General features: G+C 42.7%; 1 protein-coding gene across 2 annotated transcripts in view; it reads right to left on the bottom strand.

Moving 5' to 3' along the window:
* LOC115084217 (GTP-binding protein 10-like) overlaps positions 1-23,149 on the bottom strand; it is a 665,348-nt gene extending 642,199 nt beyond the window's left edge. For both annotated transcript variants that reach the window (XM_029588786.1, XM_029588784.1), the window contains exons 1-2: positions 22,970-23,149; positions 9,074-9,136 (exon numbers count right to left, since the gene is read on the bottom strand). In XM_029588786.1, coding sequence (XP_029444646.1) covers positions 9,074-9,136; positions 22,970-23,086 — 180 coding nt within the window. In that variant the 5' untranslated portion in view covers positions 23,087-23,149. The remainder of the gene's footprint in view (positions 1-9,073; positions 9,137-22,969) is intronic.
* Between the last annotated feature and the right edge of the window lie 1,066 nt (positions 23,150-24,215).

The following is a 24,215-nucleotide window of genomic DNA, read 5'->3' as shown; positions in this document are numbered from 1 at the left end:
AACAAAACTGCTTCCCTTTGCAGTGTGTTTCCACTCTAACATTCCAGAGAGAGTCAGGAGACTGGGCTCATGATCCTAGCTGGACTCACCAGCTCTTCCTGCCCTCTATGGGATTTAATTTGGACCAGGCTCAATGCCTATTCCTGCACAGGTTCAAAGGGGAAAATCAGAGGCACTCTGCCACAAATGGACATATGAAATTGCAAAGACCACAAAACGAACCTGTTGGTCTTTCAAAGTGCTAAAAGTGTGACTTTAGAAAGTGAGCTCTGTCAAATCCCAAACATTGGAAGCACCAACCATCAGATGGCAAGTAAACTCTGCTGAACTGGAGTAGTTCCAATTTTTTGCATGAATAGTGCCAGTTCTGATGAAAAGACTCCTGCTGATTGAGCTGGGGAAAGATATAAGCAACTAATACAGTTGCTGAAAGAACTTACTATGTCTCTTACACACACAAACAGCTGTGCATAACTGCAATAACAGTTACTGTAATAACTGTACAATAACAATCAGCTGAAAGACAGACTCACAGTACTAGAGACAAGACTAACAGCAACGGACACACAAACTGCTGTAGCATCTGGAGTAGTAGCATCATCTTCATCGGATGCAGACAGAGATCCACATGAAAGAACTTCAGGACATCTGGGAAAAGACAGATGGCCGCTGGCAATTCTCAGTTCCAGCTTGTGGGTGAGAAGGGTGGGATTTGTATAGGTTTTCCTATTTTAAAACAGAGCTGACCACACATTTAAAAGGCAATTATCAAGGTATTTTAAGGTTACAGGCTACTAAAAACTATCTTATGGTTCAGTGATAGCATTGAGTCAGACCGGAATTGTCTTAATGCTATGTGATGATACATCTCGTCTGCTATCATGAAGTATATTTTATTTATTGTCAGGAAGCTTTGATAATAAACTTGGGTGACTTCTTATCTGTTTGTGCTTATCAGTGTGTTTTTCTTTGCTGTATTTGGTGTAGAGTGGGGCCTTGAGATAAGCAACAGAAGTTTATCAGAGTAGACTTACACCAAAAGAGGAAGAAATCTGGGGGGCTGAATTGGGACAATTCACCAGGGCTTCTTCCCTACTAGTTTACAAGATCATGGAAAATTCAACCTTGCTTATCAATGGAAAAATCAAAGTTAAAATTAAAAAACTGCAAATGACATGTATAGTATCTGTATTCACTTATTTGCAGAAAGAATGCCTTTTGAGGGACAATTTCAGGGAACTACTTGGTCATTTGGAGGGAAAAGTTATAGGTACTTTTCCTGTTTTAATTTTAAGGAAGAACTTAATGTCTCTCAAACATTAAGATCTTCCATGATGTTTAATAGTATTTGCTATCATTTAAGATATGTGAGTGGGTTAAAATAAATCATTATAAAACAAGAGAATAAAACAATCATTCCAGCTTCTCCCTCCACAAACTACAAACGCTAACCTACAAGAGGTAGTAAAAGATAGAAACCCATTTTCTATACTTTAAGATTTGTTTGCATTCCTCCCTCAGAATAAAAACAAAACTGTGTGTGAAAGAGGTATCCTTAAAAAATTAGTATTTAAATTTTATAAAAATGGGGCTCTGATCTCAAAAGTGACGTGCATTGATCATGGATATGCATATATCCTCACATCATATATGGTAGAACTGTTCTCCAGACTGTACTTACAGTTTTACCAACAAAAAGTAACAAGATGACTAGAAAGTTTTCACTAGAATCCCAATTACTTTCTGCATAAGGAAACCCTCCAATTAGTTAAGATCTTATTATAAGCCAGTGATTGCAGCACATGATTGGAAAATAATCGAATTTTTGTTGGAAGAATTGTAACAGGTGATCTCCTAGGACAGCAGGATGTTAGTCCTCACATGTGAGTGACATCATCAGATGGAGCCCGGCATGGAAAACTTTACACAAAGTTTCAAGAAACTTTGACTGGCACACTGAGCATGCCCAGCATGCCACTATCTGTATGCCCACGTGGGATCCCTCTTCAGTCTCGTAACAGAGAAGTAAAAAAATTAAAATAACAAACATAGAAGAAACCCAACTCGGCGGGATGGCAGACGGGTTACCTGAGGACTAACATCCTGTTATCTTAGGAGAACACCTGTTACAAGTAAGTAACTTTGTTTTCTCCTAGGACAAGCAGGATGGTAGTCCTCACATATGAGTGAATTCCAAGCCACAGGCTGTTCCCAGCAACAACAATGACCAACAAACACTTAACTGGGTACCAATGGGCACAAAAAACCATGGTGCTCTTGGCAACAGAGGGAGACAGCCTGAACCTGAACATAAGGCCCTAGGAAGGGAGAGCTGGGCCTTATGTTCAGGTTCAGGCTGTCTCCCTGATTTCAAAGGACGGATTTTCGGAAACTACTGTCATGTCAGCCATCCTTGTCCAACCAGTAGTGAGCAGTGAATGTGGGGAGGGAACGCCACATAACGCCACATCGCAGCTTTGCAGATTTCGGCAATGAGAACCGCTTGAAAATGAGCTATCAAAGCCGCCATGGCTCTCATAGAGTGAGCCTTGACCCAGCCTCCAAGCTGAAGCCTGCACATAGCAAAAGGAAATACAATCTGCCAGCCAGTTTGACAGAGTTTGCTTGGTCACCGCAAATCCTAACCTATTCTGGTCAAAAGATATGAAGAGCTGTGTGGACTGCCGGTGGGCCGCTGTGTGCTCAAGATAGAACACTAAGGCTCTCTTGCAATCCAAACTGTGCAGAGCCCATTTGCTCTGATGTGAATGAGGCCTCAGAAAGAAGGTGGGCAGAATAATTGACTGATTGAGGTGAAAATTAGTCACCACCTTAGGCAGGAACTTGAGGTGAGTACGCAGGACCACCCTATCTTAGAAGAATTTTGTGTAGGGTGGTTACGTCACTAACGCCTGAAGCTCACTAACCCTGCTTGTCAAAGTGACCGCAACCAGGAAAAGAATTTTCCAGGTCAAGTACCTCAGATCACAGGAGCACACAGGCTCAAAAAGATCATGCATGACAAGAGCTAATACAATGTTGAGCTCCCACAACACAATGAAAGGCCGCAAAGGAGGCTTCACCTGAAGCAAACTCTGCATTAACAGTCCCACAACAGGCTACACAGAGATGGGTGTACCGCTAACTCCTTGGTGGAAAGCACTGATGGCACTCAGATGTACCCTGATGGAGCTGGTCTTCAAGCCAGCCCCTGAAAGGTGCCACAAATAGTGAAACAACTTTGGAGTAGAGCAGGCAAATGGATCCAAGCTGTGACCCACACACCAGACGGAAAACCTCTTCCACTTCAGACTGTAAGACTTCCTGGTGGAAGGCTTCCTGTAAGCTACCAGTACCAGAGACACGTTGTCAGAGAGGCCCAGGGGCCGCAACATCCTCTCAACATCCAGGCCATCAAAACTAATACCTTGACGGCCTGGAAATAAACTCTGGAATTTGTTGCCAGGGGATGTGGTTAGTGCAGTTAGTGTAGCTGGGTTTAAAAAAGGTTTGGATAAGTTCTTGGAGGAGAACTCCATTATCTGCTATTAATCAAGTTGACCTTGAAAATAGCCACTGCTATTCCTAGCATCAGTAGCATGGGATATTCTTAGTTTCTAGGTACTTGCAAGGTACTTGTAGCCTGATTGACCACTATTGGAAACAGGATGCTGGGCTTGATGGACCCTTGGTCTGACGCAGTATGGCAATTTCTTATGTTGTTAAGCCTGCCCTGATCCTGAGTTATCAGGTTGGGGGAGATCCCCAGAATGATCGGTTCTCTGACAAACAGGTCCTTCAGGAGCGGGAACCAGACCTGCCTTGGCCAACAAGGGTGCCATGAGAATCATGGTCCCCTTGTCCTGCTGGAGCATCAGGAGAGTCTTCATCATCAATGGAACAGGAGGATACGCATACAGAAGGCCCTGGCCCCAATGGTGGGCAAAGGCATCAGAGGATGGTTTTCTGTCTGACTGAACAGGAAGTAGAAGTGGCTCACATTGTAGTTGCAAGGGGAGGCAAAGAGGTCCACGTACGGGTTCCCCCATGGGCAGAAGATACGATCTGCCACTACTAGTTTCAGGGACCACTCATGTGGCTGGAACACCCGACTTATGCAACCTGCCACCACATTTTCTTTCCTGGCCAGGTTCATCACTTGTCAAGCATGCTTTGTGACAGAGTCCAGGACCAAATCTGCACTGCCCCCTGACAGAGGAGGAATGACCCAGTCCCTCCCTGTTTGTTGATGTACCACATTGCCACCTGATTGTCTGTTTGAATGAGGACCAAACGGTTGGACAAGCGATCCCAGAATACCCAAAGAGCGTAGCAGATCACTTGCAGCTCCAGGAAGTTGATCTGTAACCAAGATTCCTGAACCATCCATCGACCTTACACACAGAGGTTGTCCACATGAGCACCCCAACCCAGAATTGATGCGTCTGTGGTAAGTACAAACTGAGATGGGAGCCTGGAAAGGAACCCCCTGCTCCAGATTGGAAAGATCTTCCCACCAAGACAGGGAGATCTGAAGAGGCTGTTATGGGACCGGGCCGTGCCCCGGTCCCTCCTCCTACCTCGGGGCTGGCCTGGCCCGGCCCGCACGACAGCCTCCTCGATCCCCGGGGCCCAGCTCGCAGCCTGCCGCGGCTCCTCTGCAGCGTGAGAGACGCCGCCAACTCCCGTCACTGGCCCCGCCCCCCAGGCGCGCACACGCGCACGCGGGGGCTTGCCTCTTAAAGGGGCCAGCACGGGAGAACCAGGAATCGCAAGAGGATGACGTCAGACGCCTCAGGGTATAAGTACCCTGCACCTAGACCTCTCCAGTGCCTTGCAACAAGGTTCCTCGGGTTTCCTGATCTTCTGTTGCTGCGTTCTCTTGGTTGCCCTCCGTCTTGACCCGGCCTGATTCCTGACTCGTCTTCCGCCTTCGTCCTTGGCTTTGGTATTGGCTTCTGACCTCTGGTTCTGACCCGGCTTCGTCCACGACTTCGTCTCCAGCTTCAGTCCCTGGCTTGGCTTCTTCTGACCTCTGGTTCCGACCCGGCTTCGTCCACAACTTCGTCTCCAGCTTCAGTCCCTGGCTTGGCTTCTTCTGACCTCTGGTTCCGACCTGGCTCCGTCCTCGACTCAGACTTCAGGTTCTTCCTTGGCACGGCTACCTCTGACCTTCGGCTCCGACCCGGCTCCGTCCACAACTTCATCTTTGGACTTCGCAGCTCCCCTGGCACTTGGTGTCCACTGGCCCAGAAGATTCACCAAAGTCCCAGCGGCCGGGCCCCTATGGGCTTCTCCTGGGGGGGCTCCGGCTTCCAGGGCGAATCTCCAAAAGTCCCAGCGGCTGGACTCCTACAGGCTCCTCCTGGGGGAGTACCAGCTTCCAGGGCGAACTCACTTCTGTCATCAGGGCCCAACGTCGTCCGTCTTCTCTGTCTCTCCCGAGTCCTTGGTCGCATAGGACTCCACCTTGCCCAGTGCCGAAGCCTTCTCAGAGTCCTCTGAGCGCCTCCCGGTTTGGACGCTTCGGTGGTCCTCCACCATCGCATCAACTGCTGTCCCAATTGACCCAAGGGTCCACAACCCTAACAGTTTGCAAGGCCATGGACCCGGCGGACCTTGCGGGCCTGAAGGCCATTCCCGGCATAGCCCAGAGGCTGCAACAACAGCAAGCGTGCCTCGATACTCTGACGGCCACTGTACAAGCCTTAGCCGACCGCGTCGGTGGAGCCCCGGCCACCAGCCCCAATGCCCCCGGAGCTGGGGTCCCTTCTGCAGCTTCCGCCCCTATCCAGATGCCGGCACCTTCGCGGTTTTCAGGAGACACGAAGCTCTGCCGAGGTTTCCTGAACCAGTGCTATATTTGGTTCGACCTTCTCCCGCTTCAGTTCCCAACCGACCGGGTCAAGACCAGTTTTATTATTTCCCTTCTGGATGGAAGACCTTTGGCCTGGGCCTCCAACCTTTTGGAGCGCCAGGACCCTCGTTTGAAGAACCTGGTACACTTCGTTTCTGCATTTAGGCAGGTCTTTGACGAGGCCGCCTGTAAACCCACCGCTGCATCTGAACTGCTCCAGCTACGGCAGGGCAACCGGCCCTTAGCAGACCATGCCATGGACTTTCAAACCCTCGCTGCCGAGTTAAACTGGGGAAGCGACAGCTTACACAGTATTTTCCTGGAGAGTCTCTCCCCGAGATTACAAGATGAGTTGGCAGCCCGAGATCTTCCCGATGATCTGGACGAGCTAATTGATTTGGCAGGTCGGGTGGACCGCTGCATACAACGTCGCTTCCGGGAGAGGAGGGCGTCCCATAGACCTGCTGCCTCTGGATCCGCTCCTTCACACCGTGGAAGTTCCCCTCCAGCCTCTTCTGGGCCCCAAGATGTTGAACCCATGCAGGTGGGCTGAGGACCTCTCTCCCAAGAGGAAAGAAGGAGACGCCGCTCGCTGGGTCTTTGCCTATACTGCGGCGGAAAAGGCCACTTCCTTGCCCGTTGCAGCGAGCGCCCGGGAAATGCCCGGACCTAGGGACTATGGGGGAGCTAACCCTAGGTCATGCCGCTGCCGACTCCCCATGCTTTGTTCCAGTAACTCTGCTTCTCTCGGACAGAGAGTTTGAAACTCAAGCCTTGATCGACTCGGGGGCCGGGGAGAGTTTCATCCTCCAGGAGCTTATGTTATGCAATGTCCCCAGGCATACGTCTCTTGACACAAGATTATGCACAAATGAAACAGCATTTTAAGCTGCTGGCCTGCTTATCCATGACCAGAGGAAAACAAAATCAAGCAATAAGACAACTGCCTGGTTATGACAGCGAAAGGAAATGTATTTATTTATTTACATTTATAAATTGCTTTCCAGTTTTTTCAATAAAAGCTTCCAAAGCGATGTACAAAACAAATAACATAAAACAAAAAATCACAATAAAATCATAAAACCAAACAAGACATCCTTCCAACAGTGGAAAGAGCTAACATTACTTACAAGACACATCTAAAATTACCATAAATCAGACGTAGCATTCCAGGAGTTGACTCATATAAAATTGCTGAAAATAATACAAAAGCAATCATACCTGGGACATGATCTCCAAGTTTTTTACTTGGTCATGGGCATAAGATCTTTCTCTTCTCTTATCAGTGGAGGAAGTTCATTCCAAATCTTGGGGATTATCATAGAGAAAAATCTATCTTCCAAACTTAACATGCCAAAAGGTTTTAACTGATGGAAGCCGAAGTTGGCCACTTAATAGTCAAATTAATTGGTAGCTATTATACTGTCATGAAAATAAACTGTTTTGTTTCTAAAATGTTATAATTCTATTCTCTACAATACTATAATTCTCTGTAGTTTTTCATCATCTTGATGTAAAGATAGTGTGACCCGTAATCACACCATCTCACTAGTAATTATGTAAACCGATGTGATACCCTTGGGTGAATATCGGTATATAAAAACAAACAAACAAATAAATAAATAAATATTGTGCACATATATTTCTGGCTGAGGTTTTACAGCGTGACCTGTGCTCCATGTGAGGGAGTCAATTTCCAAGCATAATCTTAAAAGCCAATACAAGAAGCTTAAATTTACAGTGCAATTTCACTGGCAACCAATGTAATTTCAGGAGAAGGTGTGCAGCTGATTCTTTCTACTCCTACCCATAACAATTCTTGCAGTCATATTTTGTACTATTTGGAGCCAAGACCCCAATAGATTACATTGCAATAATCAATGATTGCTATCACCAGGGCATAAACCACTAACTTTAAGGCTCAAAAGCTCAAAAAAGATTTTAATTGAGTCACCAACCATAGATGCCTTTAAGCTGTTCACAACACTACTTATTAGACTTTCCAACGTCTAGCTGGCATTCAGCATTACTCCTAAGGATCTTACTTCCTTACTAGCTGTAACTGTAAACCTTTCAATTTGGAGCTAATAATTCTCCAAAGTTGTTCCCACCTGTAGTACCTCTGATTTGTTTGAATACAAAACCAAATAATTCTCTCTCAACCAGCTAACTGGCAACATACAATCCTCCAGACAGCCAAGAACTAAATCTGGAGTAGGTCCCAGAGGGACTAAAATTTGGACATCATCTGCGCATACGAAAGGAGTAAAACAAAAGACCAGATAATACCTTCCAGAGGAGCCAGATATATATTGAATAGTAAGTGGGAGAGCGAAGATCCCTGAGGAACTCCGCGGATTTTCTACATTCCCGGGAAAAAGACCCTTGAAACTGTATCAAATGCACCCTATCTTGAAAAAAACTTCTGATCTAATTTAAAACTTGCCCCTCTAACCCTAGAGTCTGACAACATGATACAACAATTGCATGGTCCACTAGATCAAACACACTTGACAAGTTCAAAAGAACTAACACAACTCTTTGTCCTGTATCCAAGTGGAGTAGCACTGAGTCCCTCATATCTACCATAATAGTCTCTGTGCTACAACCCCTTCTGAACCCAGCTTGAGCATGGTCCAGTTTCTTTGCATCCTCCAGAAACTTAGAAACTTGCGATGTTATGGTCATTTCAAATGCTTTCGCTACAAAAGGCAAGTTAGCTATCAATCTATAAAAATGACCAAAAGCCTAAGGACCAAGAAAGGGATTGGAAAAAGACCTGGGGCCCCACAACTAACTATTCGAGCCCAAAATTAGGATGGGATATACAGAAAAAAAGCAGGAATCTGCAGATCCATGAGTGGACTTTGTGGAAGAGACCGAAGGGGCCCTCGCATGAATGTATAGCATAATGGCATGCTGCAAATCCTTAGTGAGGCACCGTCAAAATTCTAGAAACTTTGACATCATACTTCTGGGCCAGGCTACATCAGATGATGTTACCTACTTGTGAGGACAGTCATCCTGCTTATCCTTGAAGAAATTCCAGGACCATGGGTAGTCCACATATTATGTTGGAACCTCATCAGTCCACTTTAACTAAAATTATCATGCATCCGATGGACAGATAGACAGATTGAGCCACTGCACTAGTGCTTTTCATACAAGTTGAAAAGCGCTAAAAATTATTTTTTTTTTTATGAACAGTTTACTCACTGTATATGGATCTTGAAATAATGTAACCACACGATTCAGGTCCACAGTCTTCCATGTATCCTCCTACAAAAAGTTACAAAATGTAAATATTTTTATTCTAGCCTTTTGGTGTCTGGAATCAGGATTTTCTGACAGGCTACATGTATTAGATGTAGAAGGAAAAAAGTTTAAAACCTACAAGGAATAAATTATTCCTAAGTAGAAAAATTAGGAATTACATAAGAGCTAAGCATCCTAGTCCTAAACCTCACACTTAAAATAATTTGTCAAACAAAATATGTTTACATTGGAAAGAATATTTTGTCTTGTTTTCTATTACATTAAATATAGCAATAAAATAGGTAATGAAGTTGTCCTTGGGACATCTAAACATTTAAGTTTACACTGAATCCAGGAGCTTTGTGAAGATCCTCTCAGTCTTTGGAGACTGATGCATTCTGCACAGTCACTAATCAGCTCTAATAACCAATGGAAGACTCCTTGAAATCAGAGGAGACTACATCTCTTGCCTATCACATGAAATACTTGTTAGTACAGAAGTTGAGAATGATGAAAAATTAACAGTATTTTATAAGATATACAGCCACTTGAGTAGAATAAAGTACATCATCTCTTACATGGTTTCAAGACAGAAAGCAAAAATTATTTGTGCTGAACAGCTATTATGTGGATATAGAGAAAATTATTCAATGAACATTACTGCCCCTGTTTTCAAAAGGATTTTTTTTTTTTTTACACAACACAAACTTTAAAATTTCAGGACCTAAATATTTTAGCATCAAACCAACCAAACAAACATATTAGGCGAGTAGAAAATAACTAGATTTATATAATGCATAACAAATGTTTAAAATGGAGACTTAAAAGCAGAGAACAATTTTGCAGTAATAAATTAGTTTTCATGTACTGATGGCCCAAGGGAAAGTCCTTGGTGTTTGTCTGAATCACTGACATCAGTAATGAGCAAAAGATCCTTGTTGAAAATCAAAGAGACACTTCCACTGAGACCCCTGGGATTCCTTGTTTGGCTTCAAGTACTATTGCTACGCCTCCTAGTCATAAAGATGTAAACAAGATCATGTCTGTACTGACAGATTTCAGCCTTGCTGCAATTAAGCAATGAATGGTGGTAGATTGGGTTTGGATAGAAGGGAGACCAAGTATCTAGAGTAAAAATTAAGGCTAAGGAAACAATATGAAATGTTATTTCTTTCTTGAGGAACTATTATTTTGCCTCTTAAAATCTTTTTCCTTGGATGTTTCTTAACCTGTGTTTCTATGAATACTCAGAGTTTTCCAGTTTCCTGGTGTTTTTTGGGGAATTTGAAAACACTCATATGTATGACTGGAAAATGCAATGTGATTGATTTTATATTATAAAGTAGCTCCATCAGCCAAAGGTCTGAATCAAATCTTCATAAAATCAAGAAAAATACCTGCACTACAACAGAAACAAAACACTTCTCTCACCCATATCTTTACTTGAGCATTGATACACTTCCTTTGATAAAGAATTTGAGCATTCAAAGAGGCTATGACATCCTTTATTGAATCAACATCAGAATTATCCAAATTTGTTGCTGTACAAGCGCTTTTGAGCATGAACAGGACATCTGAAGAAGGGACATGCTGATATATACCTGGAAAGTTCATCTACATCATCTTTGTATATTGGTCCAATATAAACTTATAGCGCAAGAGTTTTCATGGCCACATACCGTACATCATTTCTTCAGACATTCTATTACACAATAAGAGGAACAGTAAAGACCATGAACATATTGGAAGGAGGACGTTTTAGAGGGGAAAAAGTAGGGGCAAAGGTGAAAAAAAAATTTTTTAAACTGGACATTTTAAAAGTTTCAAGACACCAGCAGGAAATGTGAAGAAAAGAGAGGGATTAATGGCAAAGGCACAGGACGAGAGTGACAAGATAGAAATTGCTGAAGAGAATTTAGTTTCTACTATTCTATTGTATTAATCACTTGAAGAATTGTCTCAATAATATTTGTCCAAGGGAAAACACTACCTAAAAGAATTTCAAGAATGTACGACAGTTAATTTAACCACTTGCTGTCCCGATCTGAAGGTTCTTACATGTTATTTCTTCAAAATAAAAATATGGGGTGCAATATTTAATGCTGCCCAGATATGCAACTTATAGCATCATTTATCAAAATAATGCATGGTGCAATCACCTTTTTCATGCCACTGGCGGGTGAACACATCCGGGCATGGTCTGAAAGGTACTGGAACACTCCTAGAACTAGGAAAGCACTTGCCTTGAATTGGAATACTAAGAACCAGGAACACTTGGACATGGATCCAGGAACTCTTGGATGTCCAACATGCACCAGGAAGGGAGACCCAGCAACACAATGCTAGTCTCTGGGGAAGCCCTCCAGCCACTCCGAAAGTGCTTTCAGACTTGCTATTTGGGAACATCTTGAGCGTCAGGACAGACAAAGGCAAGAACTGAAGAGGTCTCTGGAGATGAGGACATGACGAAGGCACTGGAGACTTGGAACTAGACGAAGGCACTGAAGACTTGGAACTAGACGAAGGCACTGAAGACTTGGAACTAGACGAAGCTGTGGGAGAGCCCTGCACTGCTGGGCGCCCTACTCAAACCATGGGCTGTTCACAGACCACAACAGCGATACAGGCACTGGACTCAGGAACAAGGCGGAAGCTGGAACAAGATCTCCGAAGACCAGAACAGAACTCAGGACCAGGGACAGGACCTGGAATTCAGGAACTTGGAATAAGACTTTAAAACCAAGGGACCTCCAGAGACTTAGACCAGCAAATGAGACTCTGGACAGGACAAAGACTTGGAACCAGGAAGAAGATGTGGAATGCAGGAACGAAGACTTGGACTCAGGAACAAGACGCTGAAGACGGAAACCAGGAACCAATGAGAGACTAGGAACATGGAACAGGCAACATGGAAGACCTTGAAAGCACTAGCAGATCTTTGCGAAGGCCCAGAGTGAAGACCAAAAAGTCCTTTTATAGCGCTGGCTGGAGATGGCATCATCAGGAGGCGCCGCGGCATATCCCACCACGGGCCCTTTAAATGCGAGGCTGTGGCATGCACGAGTTTAGGGTGAATGCTGGAAGGAGAGAGAGTGTACAGGAAGCAGGCGGCAGCATCAGAGGCGATCCAGGCCGCAGAAAGATGCAGCAGCAGCATCCAGCTAGCATCAGGAGCTGGCACAGGAAACAGAAACAGTGGCACAAGGTCACGCCGGAAGGCGAGTGAGCCACTCATGCGGCCCTCCCGCGAACAGAATCACAACACATATTAAACCCTTGTCAGGACTCTTGGGGAGATGGACTGAATCATTAATACCTCAAAAACATTGTAGGCTGGTTGCCCAATTGTTGTTAGCCACTAGATCTACTGTTGCAAACTTTTGGAAGTTTTGCCCAAATATGGATTACTGGAGAGATGTGGCTGATTTACAGAGACTCCAATATGATTTGAAGAGTCAGTCCTTTAAATAAAATAATGTTTGGGCCATTTATCATCAGCATTATGGCCACCTTCTGCCTGTGTCTGTACAAAATAGGGGCCATTTGATGTACTGTTTGTGAGCAGATACCTATTCTTTGATATGTGTACTTATGACTTTGTGGTCCATTACTTGTTATGCCTGCTATTAATGTATTAATTTTGTATGTCATAAAATTCATTGAGTTTGAAAAAAAAAATCCATTGCCTTAAGAGACGGCATTTTGAGACAACTAACACAGCATCAGCTTGAGCCATCATTACAGAACAAAAAATTAATGTCATCTGCATATAGAATGTATCTGTTGCGCTGGAGGTGGACCCTTGGCATAGTGCAGGATTGGAATGGCTCTCTGGTCGGACCCAGAGAGCGCCTGCCACCAGGAGGAGGAGCACAGAAGGAGTCAGAGGCTAGCTGGAGCTTCGACAATAGCAACCCAGGGTTTCTGCAGGTTGAGCCCTTGGGTAACCAGGCCGCCTGGTCTTCGGTGGGCCTCGCAGGGTCTCCTAGAGAGGAAGCACAGGAGAGTGCCCACCACAAACAAGGGTGTGCGGTCAATGTCCAAGCAAGCAGGTTCAGGAATCACAGGAGGCCAGAAGAAAGTGTCCGAGTGGATAGCGAGGATAAAGGCCAGAGTATCAGTCCAGAATGGTCAGCCGAAGCAGGAGTCAGTACCGGTAGTCAGTCCAGGCATAGTCAGGTCAGGTAGAGGTCAAGTTCCAGGCAGTGGTCAGACATGGTCAAGAGCAAGCAAAGGTGGGTACAGTGAGATCAGTCCGAAGGGTACTACCAGGAGAGACGAAGGAACAGGAGACGCTGGAACAGGCAAACAAACTACACCAGAGTGTATGACTCGATTGCTAAGGCGAGGAACAGGAAGCAGGGCCTTGCCTTAAGTATCCGGCCTACGTGACGTCATCGGGAGGTGCCCCTGCGGGTTTTCCCGCCGTTAGCCCTTTAAAGGGCTGCATGCAGGTTGGCCACATGCGTGCCTAGGGGTGAGGCCGAGGACACCGAGGACGCAGGGCCTCGCTGTGAGGCCTGCACGGGAGACAGTGAGCAGGGGAGCCGGGGACGCCGCGAACTGGCTGCGGCAGAGGAGACCCCTGAACTCATGGAAAGGAGAGCGAGGTAAGCAGGGCTGGCCGCGGAGCGGACACAGCCGGGACGTACAACAGTATCTCACTTCCACATCTCTGAGTAGGCTACAGAAAGAGCACAGATAGAAATGAATTAGCATTGTTGATAAGACAGTCATGTGGTACACTTTTTTTAGTGGAGTTACCAGCAAGGTGATGTTAGTCCATTCTAACTATGGCCAGCTCAATGTGATGGTATTCAATTTTCATGAACTAATATTTTTTTTATTCAGCATGAAAGTTAATGTGCTTGGTGCACAAACAAATAAATGCTTGTCTAAGGCACATTACTTTAAGCAGGGGTATATTGATGGTGAACAATTTTGTACCTGTTGAGTTCCAGAGCTCAAAAAGAAACCCGAGACTAATGTCATTATAAGAACATAAGAAATTGCCATGCTGGGTCAGACCAAGGGTCCATCAAGCCCAGTATCCTGTTTCCAAAAGAGGCCAAACCAGGCCACAAGAACCTGGCAATTACCCAAATACCAAGAAGATCCCATGCTACTGATGCAATTAATAGCAGTGGCTATTCCCTAAGTAAACTTGATTAATAGCAGTTAATGGACCTCCTCCAAGAACTTATCCAAATCTTTTTTGAACCCAGCTACACTAACTGCACTAACCAGATCCTCTGGCAATTCCAGAGCTTAATTGTGCGTTGAGTGAAAAAGATTTTTCTCCGATTAGTCTTAAATGTGCTACTTGCTAACTTCATGGAATGCCCCCTAGTCCTTCTATTATCCGAAAGTGTAAATAACCGATTCACATCTACTCGTTCAAGACCTCTCATGATCTTAAAGACCTCTATCATATCCCCCTTCAGCCATCTCTTCTCCGAGCTGAAGAGCCCTAACTCTTCAGCCTTTCTTCATAGGGGAGCTGTTCCATCCCCTATATCATTTTGGTTGCCCTTCTTTGTACCTTCTCCATAGTAACTACATCTTTTTTGAGATGCGGCAACCAGAATTGTACACAGTATTCAAGGTGCGGTCTCACCATGGAGCAATACAAAGGCATTATGACATTTTCCGTTTTATTAACCATTCCCTTCCTAATAATTCCTAACATTCTATTTGCTTTTTTGACTGCTGCAGCACATGGAGCCGATGATTTTAAAGTATTATCCACTATGATGCCTAGATCTTTTTCCTAGGTGGTAGCTCCTAATATGGAACCTAACATCATGTAACTACAGCAAGGGTTATTTTTCCCTATGTGCAACACCTTGCACTTGTCCACATTAAATTTCATCTGTCATTTGGATGCCCAATCTTCTAGTCTTGCAAGCTCCTCCTGCAATGTCTCACAATCCGCTTGTAATTTAAATACTCTGAATAATTTTGTATCGTCTGCAAATTTGATAACCTCACTCGTCATATTCCTTTCCAGATCATTTATATATATATTGAAAAGCACTGGTCCAAGAACAGATCCCTGAGGCGCTCCACTCTTTACCCTTTTCCACTGAGAAAATTGACCATTTAATCCTACTCTGTTTCCTGTCTTTTAACCAGTTTGTAATCCACGAAAGGACATCACCACCTATGCCATGACTTTTTAGTTTTCGTAGAAGCCTCTTATGAGGGACTTTGTCAAATGCCTTCTGAAAATCCAAATACACTACATCTACCAGTTCACCTTTATCCACATGATTATTAACCCCTTAAAAAAAAACGAAGCAGATTTGTTAGGCAAGACTTCCCTTGGGTAAATCCATGTTGACTGTGTTTCATTAAACCATGTCTTTCGATATGCTCTACGATTTTGATCTTTAGAATAGTTTCCATTATTTTTCCCGGCACTGAAGTCAGGCTCACTGGTCTATAGTTACCCGGATCACCCCTGGAGCCCTTTTTAAATATTGGGGTTACATTGGCCACCCTCCAGTCTTCAGGTACAATGGATGATTTTAATGATAGGTTACAAATTTTAACTAATAGATCAGAAATTCCATTTTTTAGTTCCTTTAGTACCTTAGGATGCATACCATCCGGTCCAGGTGATTTGCTACTCTTTAGTTTGTCAATCTGGCCTACTACATCTTCCTGGTTCACAGTGATTTGGTTCGGTTCGCCTGAGTCATCACCCTTGAAAACCATCTCCGGAACAGGTATCTCCCCAACATCCTCATTAGTAAACACGGAAGCAAAGAATTAATTTAGTCTTTCTGCAATGGCCTTATCTGCAATGGCCTTAGAAGTGTATATGTGGCATGACTCACTGCAGATAGCAATGGATGAACTGGCAACCTTGAAGTAGTGTGTATCACAGAGGGCTAAGAATAGGCCATGGTTTTCCAATAATCTTAGTGTGAATAAAAGTTGTCTTCATCATTTAGAATGGCAATGATGAAGATATCATTCTATACCCGATAAGAAGGCTTATATTCAACATCTGGGGAAGCATAAATTGATCACAAAGCTAAAAAGCTATATTTTTCAACAAAAATTCAATTAGCAAGTAATAGCTCTCAGGAATTGCTTTCTATCAAAAGACATCTAACACTGTTACTGATCATAGTACTGAAAACGAGTTACTCCTCTTTCACTGTGAGGAAGTTGTTGCAACCTTTAGTGATAAGGTATGAGCTATTTGTGCTAGGTTTCCTGTTGAGATTAATTTACCAGCTTTGTTTCCTCAGGATGGAGATCAATGGAAACATTCAGGCTGTTGCAAAGATGAATAGTGTAACATGTCCCCTAAATCCTTGTCCCACCATATTATAAAAGGAATTGCAAGATGATATGGGCCCAGTCATAACCAGTACTGTTAATGCCTCCCTTATGGAAGGCTGTTTACCCCTAGCTGAAATAAGCTTTTGTACGATTGATTGTTAAAAAACTCCAAGTTAGACTTGACAAATCTTGCAATTTACCATACAATCTCATCATTACTGTTTCTTGCATAATTAATTGGAAGTGCCTTAACCATTAAGCCTTATGATTCACCTTTGATGCAACTCCAACATTACTCTCTGCATCATCAGCAGGGGGGTGGCAGGAAATTCAAATCAAACAGTTACCAACAAGGACCCTGAACTTGGTGGTTGGTGAAACAGATAAGTATGGGAAAATAAGTATGGGAGTTTATTGGGCAGACTGGATGGGCCGTTTGGTCTTTTTCTGCTGTCATTTCTCTGTTTCTATGTAAAGCAACTGGAAGAATTTTTAGATGAGAAGAATGTGCTTGACCAATATTAATTTAGTTTTTGACTGACTTGCAGCACAGAGGAATTACTATTATCTAATTTGAATGTATTTGGACAAGGTTTTGATGTGGGTTTGAAGTTCATTCTGATATTTTGGTTTATGTATTTATTTATTTATTTAACAAATTTTCTATACCGTCGTTAAGTTAAATACCATCACAACGGTTTACAGAAGGGCACGATAAAGAGAACGATAAAGAGAAATATGGGTGGTATAGATTACAAATTACTCGTGTGCCATCATAGTACGGTAACAATTTAAATTAATAAACTAGGTGTGTAAGTTAAACCTGATTGTTAGGAACAAATTAGGCAGTTTGATTTTAACATTAATGTGCTTATGTAGGTTACTAAAATCTTCTAGCTTGGTGCATCCTTATCGCTCAACTATTTTTCTCCTTTTCTTTTCTTTATAAAATGCTTGTTTAAAAAGCCAGGTTTTCAGATTAGTTTTGAATAATTTCAGATTTGTCTGTAGTCTTATTTCAAGTGGCATGGTATTCCAGAGTACAGGACCAGCCAGTGACAGTGCTCTTTCCCTTACTTGCGTGAGATGTGCTGATTTGACAGAGGGGACAGTTAGTAGAGCTTTATTTGCAGATCTCAGGTTTCTTTGTGGTAGGTGCACGCGCAGTTCTGTGTTAAACCAGTCGGCTTTATCATCGTAGATTAGTTTATGGATTATACAAAGTGCTTTATATTGTATTCTTTGTTCAATTGGAAGCCAGTGGAGTTCAGCAAGTGTTCCTGTAATATGGTCACTCCTTTTTTTGTCTGTCAAAACTCTGGCAGCGGAATTTTGCAATATTTGCAGAGGTCGAATTGTAGATTGAGGTAGTCCTAAAAGCAGGGAGTTACAATAATCTGTGCTAGCGAATATCATTGCTTGTAGAACTGTGCGAAAATTGTTAATCGTTAATAGAGGTTTTAGTCTTCTTAGGATCATTAGTTTTGCATAACCTTCTTTTATTTTCTGTGAGATGTGTTGTTTCATGTTTAGCTCAGGGTCAATTATTACTCCTAGATCCCTAACTTTTGTTGCTAACTTGGCGGTTTGAATATTTTTGATTGTGAATGTTGGTTGTGTGTGGTGAGTGTTTTTATGTTCAAGGTGTAAGAATTCAGTTTTGTCAATGTTTATTACCAATTCCATCTGGTTTAGGAACTGTTTGATTATTTCTAGGTACATACTGGCTAGTTTCATTGTTTCTTCAATGGCGTTTGGAATGGGTAACAGTAATTGTATATCATCTGCGTAAATGTAATGTATGATTCCCAGTCCTGCTAGTAAGTGACATACTGGGAGGAGGTAGATGTTAAAGAGTGTTGCAGAAAGGGCTGATCCCTGTGGGACACCAGTTAGCAGTTTGACTTTGTCTGAAAGTGCATTTTTGATTTGTACCTGAAAACATCTATTGTTTAAGTATGACTCTAACCATTTTAGTGTTTTGTTAGTGAGTCCTATTTCTTTCAGTCTATTGATTAGTATTCTGTGATTTACAGTGTCAAATGCTGCAGAGAGATCTAATAGAACCAGAATGTAGTGTGTTCCTGTGTCAAATCCTCTTAAGATATTATCTGATAGAGCTAATAGCAACGTTTCTGTACTGCAGTGTTTGCGGAATCCATGTTGTGCTGGATATAGTATGTTGTTATTTTCAAGGTGGTTTGATAGTTGTTTTTGAACTGATTTTTCGATTAGTTTGGCTATTAGGCTATTAGATTTTTTTAAACTAAAGTTGTTGAAGAGATTTTGGCGGTGTTTGTCTCAGGCGGTGTTTAGTTTGGCTATTCAATCTTTTGTTTGCCCCAGATATAGTACTGTAATAGGGTGTTGAAGGGACTGCTGGTTAAGTATTCACTGACTGCAGGTCATGCAAAATATGTCTGTGAGGCTGACTTATGGTTACCCATGGAGAATCAGATCTATTCCTTTATTAAGGCAATTCATTAGCTCCCAGTCCAAAAAAGAATACAGTTTAAGATCATGAATCTAATGTATAAAGTGGTTAAACAGCGGAGGGGGGGGGGGGGGGGGGGGCAAGATATCTGCTACAACTGGTGAGATTTATAAGCCGAGGAGATATCTTCATTCAGCATTGGAGATTCAATTTAGTGTCCATCACTTAAGGCAGAAGTTCTAGTTTATTGGTTTTATATACCATTTTATATACTGTTGCATCAGTAGGGAACCTTCACAACAGTTTACAATAAAATAGCAAGGAAACAGTGAAAATACAATAAATCATTAAAAATACATAAATAATTACAAATTAATATAAAGATAAAATCATAAAAGAAATAAGACAGTAGCTATTACAAAGTAATTATTAAAATCTAAAAGAAGAACAATCATTCGATTTCTAATACAGTAAACAGAGCTAAGACTTCAATCAGGAAAGGATTTTCTCACTTATAGGCCCTAAACTTTGTAACTCAGCACCAAGGGAATTAAGGATGGAGTCAAATTACTTGATCTTTCAGAAAAAAGTGAAATCTTGGCTATTTCAATGCTAGGTTATAACCAGCAGCAATCATTTTTAGGCATCTGTTGGTTTTATTTTATTTTATATTATTGTATTTAATTTGTAAATTTATTTTATTGAAAGTGTTTATACATTTTTATGCTGTATTATGTATTGTTTTAAACTGTTGTACACTGCACCGGCCAGAGTTGTCCCTGAGTGAGTGGTTAACAAAAATGAATAAATAGATGTATGAACAGCGTTTTGATTCGAATAACCATCAAAATACTGGTGTCTTGTTTGAATAACATTGGAATATTAGCTACAGTGCTTGTATAGTTCACCCCATGTTCAATGGATCACATTCTGCAGGTACGGATATTATATTGCATAAGAAATCTAAATCAAGAGTGTGACCACCAGAATGAGTAGGCTCACTAATCATTTATTCCCATCCAAGCACTGATTTTGTGATTAAAAAGTCATCGCGCTCCCCCAAAAGTAGCCTCCTCTCATCCCATTACTATAATGTTGTTTAAATCAATTTGTGATACCTTAAGGGTCTTGATTATTGGGGGATAAATTATCTTGAGAAGGCCTGGTAGTGTTCAAATTTAGTATATATTCCAAATAGTAGCTGTTACTATTAGCTATTATTATCAGCATTCCATAAAGTAGATCGATTTCAGTCCCAACTTGAGTCAATAATAGTTATTTCTTAAATGCAACCAATAAACCATCCCACACTTGGATGCTTGCAAATTATTGTGTACAGGGGGAGAGAGGGAAATGGGAATAAAGTTGATTGATCAAGTGTTAATCTCCAGTAGCCAGATCTCAATTATACATAGAGAAGTAAACTTGAAGACACGTGCGCGCACATGGACATGCCAAATTTATAAAACCACAACGGGAGCAAAACTGCACACAATAAACAAATAATCCAAGGAAATGTGCAGAATATATTGAATGTCCATGCAAAACTCAATGGTAATAATTTATGTTTACTTAATACAGCAACTCCACAGTGGTTTCATAAGCAATCTTGTATACAAGCGGGTCCCCTGCACGCACCCATGTTTCGCCGCAAGGCTGCGTCGGGAGGATCGGAGGAAAACCTTAACAATTCTAGAGAGATAAAAAGTAAATACAAAAAGTATATACAGCGTAGATGCAAAAACAGACGGGAACGTCATATTTTAAACAACAATATAAAGTAACCTTAAAGCATACCTGTGATGTTTTCAACATAGAGAATAACTGGAAGTGCAAAAGCAACTTATACCAAACGGAATTGATAAGCTTTTCCTCCGTCCCTCCCGAAGCAACCTCGCGGCAAAACACTGGTCCGGGTCGGGGGACCCGCTTGTATACAAGATTGCTTATGAAAACACTGTGGGGTGCCATATTAAGTAAACATAAATTATTACCATTGAGTTCTCCGTGGACATTCAATATATTCTGCACATTTCATTTCATGCCAGTTTTATAACATGCGTGCATATATGTGCTTATGTTATAAAATCGGCTATCCACACATACATGTGCGCACAATTTTATATTGACGCACGCATGTGCACACAAATGCCATCTCGAGTGTGTAAAGGAAATTTTAGTAGGTAAGCGCAGCGACGCATTAGACCTTTTTGCAATTCGCTCCCAGTTCGCCCCAGTAAAGGAGGTCTTCCTAAACCCCTAGCTAACTTGCCTCCCTTTTACCCTTTTATCGCCGAGCCTTAAAACCCCACTGTCTAGCCTTGTTTTTTTTGTTACATGACTTACACGCCGTCCATAGCAGAAGTAAAGTTACGTGGTATGGGACACTGGCATGCGCCTGTGCACGTAACTACTTATCCGCTGACTTCATGGTGCAGTCCCAACCTGCCCACATCCCATCCACACCTCACCCAGATCACACCCACACCCCTTTTTCAAAAAAGATTTTTATGCGCGTACCAGGAGGAATGCGCATGGCCGCAGGCCTTTTGAAATCTGCGTAGTGAGCACAAGTTCAAGTCACACGCATATCTCCCAGTTTTGCAGCACGCAAACCTTTGAAAATCAACCATAATATATCTAGCGCTAATAAGTACTACTGACATGTCAGTAACAAAAAGATCCAACTGAGGCTGCAATAACGGAACCAAAATCAGGCAAGAATTTGAATACAACCTCTACTGTTCTTTTGCTGGAAAAGGTCACCATATTGGCTGTGGCCCCATATTCTCTTTTCTTTTCTGAATAATTTCTAACATTCTGTTTGCTTTTTGGCTGCTGCTGCACACTGAACTGAAGATTAAAACATATTGCTCATAATACATCAAACATCCTTTTTTTAACTGATAACCCCAAATATATAGTTTGGATTATTTTTCCCTATATACATCACTTTGCCTTTGTCCACATTAAATTTAATCTGTCATTTAGATGCCCAGTTCACCATTCTTGCAGGGTCCTTCTACCTTGTGTTTCATATATATTTGTGGATAACATGGAGTTAAGTGATGTAGTGAATAAGGCAATTTCATAAGGTCTGTGTCTCTCTATTTATACCTGATTCCATAATTTATACAATACCTTGTACAATTACTGATAGCGTCAAACAGACAATAATCTGTCTAAATTCCCCCCACCCCACATGAAAAGAATGTGTGTATGCACACCTTTCAGGTCTGCGTGTGTGCAATCTTTCATACAGCGAGATGTGCGTCTCATTTAGAAATTTTGTTAAGGATTCCCCCTCCCCCCATTTTTCTTTACTCATGAATTGTACCTCATAATTTGTACACCCACCACTCAAAGTGGCCTAGGCAACATTCAGGAACCTTTGCCTGCATGAGAATATATCTTTGAAACTTGCTCTAGTGTCAGCAAAGGTCATCATAACAAGCTTGCTCCTTCTGTGTCCCCAGGTCCTGCTTGCACCAACAAACAGCAAACTAAAGACTTCTCTGCCCACTGCAGCCTATGCCATGCAGCCAGCCTAAAAGAAAACCTTTATTGCACAAATATTACTTATCTTGTTTTTATATCAGCTTTATTCAATGGCAACGAAAGAAGTGATAACGAGGAAACAAGGCACTTATAAAGATAGGAAGCAGAAATAATGCAGAGCCAGCAGCCTACAATACCCCAAAACTACTGGGTCCGTACCAGCAGGTTGGTGGTAACACCCTCATCAGTTTTAATAGCGTTTTGATTATCACAAAGCTGGGGGGAGGCAAAGAGGGGAACGTGGCAAGTGTTGGATTAAGTATGGAAATTCGTATGGTCATCTACCCAGAATTATAAAGTACCAGAGGAAGAAAACAAAAACAGATTTACAGAAGGATCGAAGTGGTGAAGTTTCTACAGCTGTCAGCTGGGATACATCCTCAGTGTAGAGCAGAATAATTGGGCAAAGGGGATTGACCAACGCCAACCAGTCTTTTTTTTTTTTTTTTTTTTGCGCCCTCATTTCCTAATTTGCTCTGCCTGGACACAAGACACCGCAAACCACCGGGACACTCGTTTAAAGTTCAGTGCTGACTTTGCGACAGCTTCGCCGCGCTCCCGCACCTTACCTCAGCAGCGACCAGCGTCTTCCGGCGGACGGGGATGCCGCTCTTGCCGTTGCCCCGCGGGCTGGCAGAGGAAGCAGAGCTGCCGAGCGCCGGCGCTGCCAGCTCGGTCGCATTCATGTCTGCAGGACCGAGGCGGAGTCCAGCTCTTGCCCCACGCCGCCGCCGCTCGGAACTCCGGCTCTCCTGTTGTTTAACACAAGGCGCGCGGCGTTGCCATGGCGAAGGAGAAGCCCGACCAAAAAAAAAAAAAAAAAAAAACACCTTTCCTACGGAAGTCGCAATATCCCAAACTTTCTCTTCGTAACGCAAAACGCAAGCTGGGCCGGGAATCGGTGCAGCCACCCACTGGATCCGTGAGCGGAAGAAGTACAAATATATAAAAAAAAAAAAAAAAAAGAGACATTTGGGGACAGAGGGATGAAGTCAAAGATAGGAGAACGGCACAAAAGGTGGAGAAAGAAAATTAGACTGGATGAATGGAGAGTTGGGTGAAAACGAGATGGAAATGAAGGAAGGATAGATTTGGAGTATAGTGATTCTCTAGTAGAGCAAGCACATTCTCTGCGTATGTTTGCAGAGTCAGTCAAAGTTTATTCCCGAGATGTTGGCTGAGGATCATTATACTGATTTATTTCTTTGTGCGTTTTGCATTATTTTAGTTTTGTATCAGTTTAGTTCTATATGATTTTGTATTTATATACTGTATTTTAGTAGGTTGCACACTGCGGAAACTGAAATTGCGATATAAAATAACGTAAATAAAAAAAAAATAGATGGCTAGCAATCATAAGAACATAAGATATGACATAATGGGTCAGACCAAGGGTCCATCAAGCCCAGCATCCTGTTTCCTACAGTGGCTAATCCAAGTCACAAGTACTTGGCAAGTACCCAAACATTAAATAGATCTCAAGCTACTATTGCTTATTAATTAATAGCAGTTTATGGATTTTTCCTGTAGGATCCTATCCAAACTTTTTAAAACCCTGTTACACTATCTGCTGTAACCACATCCTCTGGCAATTAATTCCAGAGCTTAACTCACAGGCCGATTCAGTAAAAACGCGGGAGAGCGGACGAACGCCCGCTCTCCCGGCGCGTGCACCGGCCACTCGCCGGTGCTCACGATACAGTATGCAAATGAGGTGGTGCAGTAGAATCGGGCAAAAGGAGGCGCTAGGGACACTAGCACGTCCATAGCGCCTCCTTTTAGCCCGGAGCGGCGGCTATCAGCGGGTTTGACAGA

This window comes from Rhinatrema bivittatum, chromosome 2 (genome assembly GCF_901001135.1).
Source record: "Rhinatrema bivittatum chromosome 2, aRhiBiv1.1, whole genome shotgun sequence".
In the NCBI taxonomy this organism is placed as follows: domain Eukaryota; kingdom Metazoa; phylum Chordata; class Amphibia; order Gymnophiona; family Rhinatrematidae; genus Rhinatrema; species Rhinatrema bivittatum.
Note: the sequence above shows the minus strand (reverse complement) of the source record. Positions and strands in the feature narration are given on the sequence as shown.